At 51.6% G+C, this 9,400-nt stretch overlaps 1 protein-coding gene across 2 annotated transcripts; it reads right to left on the minus strand.

The window, feature by feature from the left end:
* Positions 1 to 996: 996 nt before the first annotated feature.
* NOLC1 (nucleolar and coiled-body phosphoprotein 1) lies at positions 997 to 9,070 on the minus strand. Of its 2 annotated transcripts, none has more exons than XM_045291302.1 (13): positions 8,946 to 9,070; positions 5,977 to 6,032; positions 5,725 to 5,861; positions 5,487 to 5,617; positions 4,689 to 4,854; positions 4,037 to 4,170; positions 3,779 to 3,914; positions 3,157 to 3,285; positions 2,898 to 3,008; positions 2,168 to 2,794; positions 1,888 to 1,988; positions 1,703 to 1,795; positions 997 to 1,549 (listed from the first exon to the last, which is right to left on the minus strand). In XM_045291302.1, the coding sequence occupies exons 1-13, from the start codon at positions 9,063 to 9,065 to the stop codon at positions 1,391 to 1,393; spliced, it is 2,100 nt and encodes a 699-aa protein (XP_045147237.1). In that variant the 5' UTR covers positions 9,066 to 9,070; the 3' UTR covers positions 997 to 1,390. The 2 variants fall into 2 exon arrangements, with proteins under 2 accessions (XP_045147237.1, XP_045147236.1); XM_045291301.1 differs by having other exon boundaries at positions 4,689 to 4,857.
* Between the last annotated feature and the right edge of the window lie 330 nt (positions 9,071 to 9,400).

Below are 9,400 nucleotides of genomic sequence, written 5' to 3' on the forward strand. Positions count from 1 at the left end.
CACTCGACTGATCCTATGCACCAATCACAAGACCTGGTGGCTCAATGGTTAAGTCAATCCAGGAGAGAAAGTTGAGGCAGCCAACTTCCATAAAGATTTGTAGCCTTGGGAACTATTGGGGAGGGGGCGACAGTGTTACTCCCCTACAGGGTCACTGTGAATCAGAATTCAACTCTATGGCAATGACTATCAGACACACTAATCCTGTGTCTTCAGGCCCGACTATACTCAAATTTTACCAACTAATACACTTTATAAAGATAATTCCCATCTCCATTAGCACACAATGAAGTCCCTTATAAATGCTCCTAATATAACCCAATTCCTACTAAGAACTGGGGTTTTTAAGAAATGACTGGGTTGTCACCTCCCTGCGCCGTCTGTTCTTTAATCAGTGATTCCCAAGCATTGAGGTGTGAATAAAACCAAATTGTGTCGAGACTGTTACCAAGGCAGTAATACCAAATGATACATGTCATAATAAATTAATGTTATTTTGTTCTTGCAGGGGGGTACAGTCCACTACGTCTTAAAAGTTTCTCCAAGGAATCATAAATGATGACACTTAAGAAATTATTCAATGCTATTAAGGGGCACTCAGGGGGGTTCAAAAATGCCTTCCTACAATAGAAAAGCTTTATGTCCTCAAGAGGAGCAGACGGGGCAAAAATGTGTTACAAACATAATAATAATTGCGATAAATTAGACAAGAAAAAACTCAGGCTGAGCCCTGGCATTCACCCCAGACTAGAATTTTGCCTGTAACCAGTGTTTTATCACAAACAAATAGACAGGTCCAAGCTGACAGCTTCAGCCCCAACCCAGGACCCGTGCATGAGTGTCCGCAACATGCCTGGGGACACGCCCATCTAAACAAAGTTAATTCTTTGGCTGCCTCTCAGCCCTCTTCCGATGAGGGGCAGGCGGGTTGAAAGGTGACTTACAGGCAGAATTATCCTGCAAGCAGATCATAAAAATCCATAAACACGGGCTTGATTACATTTTAGGCAACAGCCAGAATTTAATCTGTAGGAACTTGCCTCTAAAAATTACAACAAAAACCCACAGGAAGTGATTGAATATAAAACACTACCACCCCCCAGTCGGAGGACTTCCACCGTGGAGGCAGAAAGGGAGGAGGACGGCTGAAACACATTTTCTTCAAGACGAGTGTTGTGCTGCCCCTTTGCGTGGCTCTGCTACCCCGACCGGGGGTACACAGACACAGACCTGGGCAAAACCAGGCACACACACACAGGACCGGAGAGGGCGTCCCGCAGCAGTCTGTATGCACATCACGCTGCCCTGAAGAGAGGGGAGGGTTTCCCGTCCACTGAGGAAAGTGAGTGACCCTGGAGTATCACTCCTCCTGTCACCACAGACGGCCCGGTCACTCGCTGTCAAACTTGATGGAGTTGACCTGGACGGAGATTGCGCCTCCTCGGTAGCTGCCCCTCTTCTTCTTGGTTTTCTCGTGACGGAAGGATTTACCTTTGGTGAACTTCAGAACTTGATTGGCTCGCTCCCCCCAGTCTCCCATTGCACCTGGCTGGTAGGTAGAGAGAAGTGGTCACAAGAAAGCGCAGCACCGGGCCCTCACTTGCTTCTTCTACCACTGACTCGGCAGAGAGCCGTCCACGGTCCTGAATCAAGGGCTGCTCTCTCCCTGAACGGAGCCAATGCCACCCTCCCTGCTCCTCACCTTGGCATCAAACGAGTTGTCTGCCACACGAGCATCCACATCAATTTCCTCTTCCCTGACTCTTCGGAAGGGGGATGACGCCCTTCTCTCGCCCTAGAGAAGAAAAAGGGGGGAAGTGAAAGGGGAAGTGGTCATGGAGCCCAGACGCCAGACCGGGATTCTGAGAGGAAACCAGGGCAGCTTACTTTTTTCCTTTTGGGAAATGTGTTGGGGGTCTGGAGCTTCAGCTTCTTGACTTGAGGAGTCTCTGCCTCCTTGGCAGCCTCTTTCTGCTTCCGTTTCTTTCCTGAACCAACAAGAAAAAAAAGAGGTGGCCTCAAGGGAGCAGTTTCTCACCCTGCAGGCCGACAACTGGTGGTTTAGTGGTGGGTCTCCGCTCCTTATCCCAACCCCCAAGACAGTATTCCACCTCAGTTTTGGGGGAAGGGGGTGTAAGACTCAAAGGCAGGTCCCCTGGCTACAGACCTGGCTTGGAAACGGCTCCATCTTCCTCTTCGTTGTCTCCACCTGCCTTTCCATTCTCCACTGTCAGAAGAGAGGTGCCATTGGCCTTGGGGGTCTGTGGTTTGGGAGTGGCCTTGCCCTTGGGTTTCTCCTCCTCCTCCTCACTGGAGTCATCAGAGGAAGAACTGCTGGTGCTCTCCGCCTCCACTTTCTTCTTAGCGGCTGGCTTGGCAGGGGTCACGGCTGCCTTCTGCAGTGTCCCTTTAGCTGGGGGTTTAGAGGTCTTCTCTTTCTCCTCCTCCTCCTCCTCGCTGCTGGAGCTGCTGGAATCAGAACTGCTGTCCCCGCCTCCCTGAGGGGCTGGTTTGGCGGGCTGAGCTGGAGCTGCTTTGGCCACCACTTTGGGCTTCGGGGTGGCCACAGACTTCTTCTGTACCTTTGCCTTTTCCTCCTCCTCACTTGAACTGCTCTCCTCTTCACTCGAGCTGCTATCTGCCTTTCTGGCCAAAGGCTTTTGGCCACTGCCAGCAGGCTGCTTGGCAGGTATGGAGGGCTTAGGCTGTTTGGCCACTGCAGCCACCTTACTTGGGGCAGTCTTGGTGGTGCCAACTGGCTTGGCAGGAGCCTCATCCTCTGAGCTGTCGGAGTCTAGACACAAAGGGAGCAAGGTGAACAGCGCTCCCCAAAGCAGATTCAGGAGGTCCTTGTAGCCGCTGCCCACGGGGTGTCCTACTGCTGAGGGCCTCCGTACCTGAGCTATCTGAAGAACTCTCTGCTGCCTTCTGGGCTGGAGCTGGCTTAGCAACTGCTTTAGAGACGACTGCTTTTGCGGGGCGCTGCTTCTCTTCCTCAGAACTAGAATCTGGGGAGAACTGTGGCGTTATCATGGGGCCCCGAGCGCCACCCTGACTGGATGAGTGGCAACATACCCCGAGCCTTCGCGAGAACAGAGGGACCAAAACATGTCTCCCAGCCTGACTGCTCGGGGCAATTAGAGCTCTCAGCCTCACCAGACTCGTCGCTGCTGTCCTCGCTGCTGTCCTCGGGCTGCTGCTTCTCTGCGGCTTGCTTGGGGAGCCGGGTCCCCAGGGACTTCTTTGGCAGAGGAGCTGAAGGCGGAGGCACTGAGCTGTAGGGTCCTGTTGAAGCAGCACAGGGTGGTGATTTAAAACCAGGTCCACCTTTAGTAGTGACACCCAGGACGGGTGCACCTAGAGGCAGTCATCAGATGAATGGTTTCTCGGGGGTGATGGCAGGGGAGACTGTGGGGAAACGTCAAGGTGCTCACCAGGAGAACAAGAAAGAGGAGAAGGTCCTAAAATGGACTGTGGTTATGACCATACACTCTGCCTGATGTGACTGAACCACTACATGGTTCAGTGTGATATGTGGATTATGTGCCAATAAGACTGTTCAAATTCTTTGCTCCTGCTCCCTTCTAGAGGTGAGGCTATTTCCCCTTCCCTGGCGGTGGGGGTTAGAATGGGCTACGGATCCTAAGACAATCCAACTTCTTTGTTCTCGCTTGGATCCCTTGTTCTGGAGGAAGCCAGCTGGGGACACTCCAGCAGCTCTGCGGAGGCCACATGGTGAATGCAGAGGTCCTCCTGCAATTGGACCCTGGCCAGTCACCTGGTTTTTTCTTTACGGGCTGCTTCTGTCCCTCCTCCTCCTCACTGGAGGAGTCCTCGCTGCTGGAACTGTCCTGGGCAGGGGTGGAGACCGCCTTCGCTGGGGCCTTGGCTACAAGTTGCTTTTTCGGTAGAGGCTGTGTCAGAGAGAGAAAATCACTCACCCCCCCTGGAAAGTGCTGACCCAACCCATCCTCCCAAGGAGCACAGTGGTGGGTCTCCCACCCCAGCACCCCTCCTCTGGAGAGTTCTGGGAGACCTTCTTAGAGTTGGCTGCTGCCTTCTCATCCTCAGAGTCATCGCTGCTGCTGCTGCTGCTGCTGCTGCTGCTGCTACTGCTGCTGCTAGCAGCTTTGCCATTGGCTACCTTAGGTGCAGCTTGAACTCGTGCGCCTAGAGGAAAGCCGAGCATGAGGACCAGCGAGGCCCGTCAGAGGTCAAGGACACACTCAGTCCCCCGCACCCAGAACTCAGGAGTCCACTGGTCACCTTGCCTGCCCTCTGAAGCCTCCACAACCCACCTCATCACCAGAGAGATTACCCAAGGGGGAAAAAGCTCTCTCTCAGCCTATGGAATGAAGGGGGCCAGGGGACTGAGCAGCATGGCGAACAGATGTGTCAGGGTTCCCGGTAGAAAGGGACTCGTGGGAACATAAAATGTCTCTGAAATACAACTAAAAGGATTCCAAGTAGCCATTCTCATACATTTGTTCTCTACATTCCTCTTTGCTGTCATAACCACAGCTGTGCTAGCCTCTAATTACAACAAACTTCTTGAAAAAAAAAAAAAAGGCATCGAGCACTACTTCGACAACCAGTACCACTCCACTCATGTGCCTCAGGAACCTACGAAGCACCAGTGCCCACAGCAAGCTGGGCCTCAGCCCAGCCTCTTCGGATGGAAACTGTACCTGGCTTGGCTAGGGCTCTCACAGGGGCCTTCGCTGGCACAGGCGCTGTCTTTAGCTTCTGGTTCCTTGGTGCCTCATCCTCTGAGCTCGACTCTGAATCCGAAGGCGCGCTCTCAGCTTTCGCGGGTGGCGCTCTGGCTGCCTTAGGTTGGGGCTTAATTCCCTTCTGCTAGAAGGCACACAGGAAGGTAATCAGCTGATACTCACAGAAGCACCCTAGCATTGAAGGCTTTCTGAACCCAACCAAGCCCCCACTGCCAGACTAGATTTTGACTCACAGCCACTACCTGACGTCAGGTTTTTTTTTAGGTCTGTTGCACCCTATATGAACAGACAGCCCCGTCTCTCTCCTATGGAGTGGCTAGGGGTTTAACAGCCCAAATCAATGCATAGGCAACAGTATCACCAGGCTCACTAGCAGACTTTCTAGGCAGTTTTTCATTTTTTACGAGATAACGGAGCAAGAGAGAGGGAATTCAAAGCAGAATGGAAGACACAATATGCCCCCCCAAAAAAGTTGAGCCACTTGGTGCACTGGACTTGGCCCTACTCAGCAACGAGCTCCCATGACCCATGTACAAAGCACACGCCGACTCTCAGAGCCCCAGACCGGGTCCCCAGGGCAGTGTGCTCATGTTTCCTCCAGATTAGAAGCCCAACCTATCTCCACATCCCTTCCAGACTTAGCCCGATTTTCCTCGCCATAGTTGCCTGTCCCCACCCACCACCACCTCTTGATTTCAGGTTTCTTCCCCTCCCGCTCCAGAAACAAACCCTTCCCTTCTCAAAGCAGCACACCTGGACAGGCTTTTTCTTTTTGTCCTCCTCTTCGTCTTCACTGGATTCGTCACTGCTGTCGCTGCTCTCTGAAGCTTTGGCTACAGCCTTTCTAGGGTCCTGGGGCAGGCTGGCCCGCTTGGCAGCTACCGCTGAACAACAGCACAGGTTCCGGTCAGAGTGAGCCATGGGGTATAAGAGGGTTACAGAGCCCTTGTGCTGGCAACCCATCCACCCCCAAGCTCCCTGCTCTGCCTACCAGCCTTCTTCGCTGGAGGCACCTGGGCTTCTTCCTCGTCACTGCTGTCCTCACTGCTGTCACTGGAGGAAGTCTTGTTCACCTTCTGAGGGACAGGCCCATTTGCTTGTAACTTCCGCTTTGGGGCCTTGTTGGACCTGCCGAAGTAGATGATCCCAACGTCTGTCTGGGGGACCAGGACCTTCCCAGATGACGGAACACAAAAGCCCAGACCACCCCTGAGGGTGGGGGGAGGGGGAGGAAGAGGCTTACTTGAGCCAGAAACTGTAGATGTCCAAGAGGGAAGAGGCATTGGCATCCTGATGGGTCTGCAGAAGGAAAAGGAGAGCCAAGAAAGGGTTATATTGCTTCTTCAGAGAGACATCAGATGATGCATTCTTCTTGACTGCCACCTACTGACACTGTAACCAAATATATCATGATAAGCCCTCTCCTCTCCTTGCACAAATTAGGGGGAAAAACTGTTCTATTCTGGTACTCCCCAATTATTGATACCAAAAACGTGGGTTATTCCTATGGTCTGTGGCTTCTTCTATCCCCCTGCCTGTTCACTCAGGATCATCAAAACCTTAAAACACAAACACCCTCGCTTCTGTTGTGAGACAGGGTGAGAATGGTTGCACCACTTCAAGAATGAAGCCGCTGAAATAGCTAAGTGGACGATCTATGTAGCAACTGTTGAATAGGTGTATCTTCTCAACAACAAAACAAATAAAACTTAGGGAAAACCAATCAACCAACTGTATCCTCCATATTTAAGCAATCTCGGAATTTATCCCTACCCACAGAACAAGGACACAGCCATTTTATACAAGAAGGTGGTTAACGTGATGTGGTTTGACTCCCAATGAGAATTGGTTAAATAAGCCACCTTAAAAATGGAGCTTCAAATAATTCATGGGTAAATGCCAATACTTTTAATCTCCATTTTCCATATACTTTTGAGGCGGCCTCACACACACAGTATAGATGGTACTCAGTTGTAAATAATGATTAAAGGGGGGGGAAAAAAGACCTAACAAAAATCTATGGTCCCAGAGTCTATCCCAATTCACAGCAACCCCAGGGGACAGAGTAGAACACTCCTTCCCCCAAATAGGATTTCCAAGGCTGCAATCTACTAAAGCCAACTGTCACATCATTTCTCTGTAGAGCAGCTCGTATCGTAGGCTTGAACAGCCAACATTTGAGGGAGCAACCAAGAACTTAACCACTGCACTGGAAGGGATTCTTCTTCTTCTTTTTTTTTTTTTTGCTTACATTGAGATGTTACGTTTCTTTTTATTTTTAGTTGTTCTTTTTTAAAAAAATCTTTTTATTAGGGGCTCATACAACTCTTACCACAATCCATACATACATCAATTGTGTAAAGCACATTTGTACATTCGTTGCCCTCATCATTCTTAAAACATCCGCTCTCCACCCAAGCCCCTGGCATCAACTCTATCTTTCCCCTTCCTCCCCACTTACCCTATGAACCCTTGATAATTTACAGATTATTATTTTGTCATATCTTGCCCTGTCTGACGTCTCCCTTCACCCACTTTTCTGTTGTCCGTCCCCCAGGGAGGAGGCTATATGTAGATCCTTGTAATCAGTTCCCCCTTTCCAACCCACCCTCCCTCTAGGCAAGGGCTTCTTAATACTAATACAGATTGCTAGGTGATGCAAAAATTGGCAGGGCACTAACAACCAAGCAGCAGCAGTATAAAAGTGAAATTCCCTCCCACCAGGTAATTACTGTAGGGTGCTAGGCATATTACTTCATCTCCCTAAGGTGGTTTTCTTCCCAGTAGTATGGACCTCGTTGTTGATAGAAAGTTGTTGACAGAAAGAGATAAAGCCTTTAACAATTTTAGCATAACAAGCCACAGTAAACACTTCACTTGTCTCTTAAAACCAAAGAATTCTAATTCAGAGCAATTCCTTAAGCTGGAAGGGGTTTTGAACAGACTGTTGGGAAGAGTATTTCTTTGAAGGTGACCCAATCACCTCCTTTTAAAGAATTCAGCTACAGCGAACGAGCCTGTCTCCATGTTGACACCGTTCTCTTCAGGGGTTTTCTCACCAGCTTTGTCTGCGTTCATGGAGATGTGGATTCCAAACCCGTCATACTATTGGTCACCGTCTAAATACCATCGAGTCAATTCTGACACACAGCGACCCTATAGGACAGGGTAGAACTGCCCCTGTGGGTTTCCAAGACTGTCACTCTTGATGGGAGTAGAAAGCCTCATGTTTCTCCCCAAGAGAGGCCAGTGGTTTCCAACTGTTGACCTTGACCTAAAAAGCCCAATGTGTATGAAGTCACAAGGGTTTGGTGCATCCCAAATTACTACAACAGTTTTTACTCCTGAACATCAGGCACTGGGATTGCCACGTTATCGTTATCATTTTACTGGAAATTCAACGATTCTTTTGTTTTTTAACAACGATTCTACAAATTGCATGACTATAAAGGAGAAATACAGAACTCTAGCAAAATGACGAAGTCTCAAACCTAGTTTTGCTAGAGTCCATACACCAAAACTCCAAGCCCACTGCTGTGCCTGCATGTTGCTTAACAACTTCCGTTCCACTCTCACTTGAAGCAGAACCCTGCCTCTACTCTCATTCATTTTATTGCCAAGAAAGGAGCCCTGGTGGCGGGTTAAGGTTTGGGCATAACTAGCTGCAAAGCTGGAGCGTCAAACGCAGGAGGAAAACGAGGCAGTCGGGTCCCGTAAACACTATACAGCCGTTCCACGCTACCCTGATGGGTCGCGATGAGTCCGAATCGACTCGACCTGCGGTGGAAGTTTAAGCTCTGGAGCAATTTCACCCGCCTCGGGCAAACGTGACGGAAAGTTGGGTAAACTCACGTTCTGCCGCCACCCAAGAAAACCCTAAAAGGACCGAGGGCGCCAATACTCTGGGACGCGACACAGCCCCCGCGGACTCGCCCAGCCCACGTGACTCGGGCCACGCGGGTCCCAGGCTGCAGCCGGGGCACGGCTCCCCAGGACACGCACCGAGCCGCAGCGCTACCCCCCCGGGCCTCAGCAACGCGGCGGCGCGAGCGCGCTGGTCCTTCCGGGCCACGGCCCGGAGCTCGGTACAATGGCTCCGCAGACCGCCGACTGGAAGACCCCACTTCCCCCGGACCCAGACCCCTAAGCACGTCAAGGCCCAGAGGTTCGTGGCGGCCCCACCAAAGCCCGCGCCCCGAGCCCGGGACTCACCGCGCCTGTCGCCTTGGCAAACTTGGTGGCCACCTCTGACAGTTGGTTGTCGCGTAGGAAGCCGAGCACGAGGGGGTACAGGTCGCTGGGAACCACGCGGCGCAAGCCGGCGTCCGCCATCCTCCAGGATACACGCGTCACTACGTCTGCCGACGCAGCGCGACTCAGGAACTCAGGACGTCTAGGGGCGGGGTCTAGTGACGTCATCTCAGAGCGCGGGCGTTGGGTTTCCACGGAAGAGTCCCGCCTCCACCTCGGTGGCTGGGTCCTGGCGGAATCGGTAAATTCCTTCCGGTCCGACGCGCGCGGCCATCTTGGTAAGGGCTCCTGCCTTCACTTTGTGGGGGCTGGCCCTTGACGTCAGGAGTCACGCCCTCGGTCGTGGCGGGAAAACTCCGGGTTTCCCGCGCCTTAGTGTTGGCCTTTTGCTAGAGGTGCTTCTTAAGATCCGTGTT

Source organism: Echinops telfairi, unplaced genomic scaffold, assembly GCF_000313985.2.
Source record: "Echinops telfairi isolate 266 unplaced genomic scaffold, ASM31398v2 ScPeMD7_70;HRSCAF=299, whole genome shotgun sequence".
NCBI classification, from domain to species: Eukaryota; Metazoa; Chordata; class Mammalia; order Afrosoricida; family Tenrecidae; genus Echinops; species Echinops telfairi.

Excerpts from the sequence above, each read along its gene's own strand:
- NOLC1 (XM_045291301.1), bottom strand. The coding sequence starts at position 9,065 with ATGGCGGACGCCGGCTTGCGCCGCGTGGTTCCCAGCGACCTGTACCCC. Across the intron at positions 4,858-5,486 it reads AAAAGAAAAAGCCTGTCCAG|CAGAAGGGAATTAAGCCCCA; the intron begins GTGTGCTGCTTT and ends TGTGCCTTCTAG. Across the intron at positions 3,915-4,036 it reads CAGCAGCCAACTCTAAGAAG|CCTCTACCGAAAAAGCAACT; the intron begins GTCTCCCAGAAC and ends TCTCTGACACAG.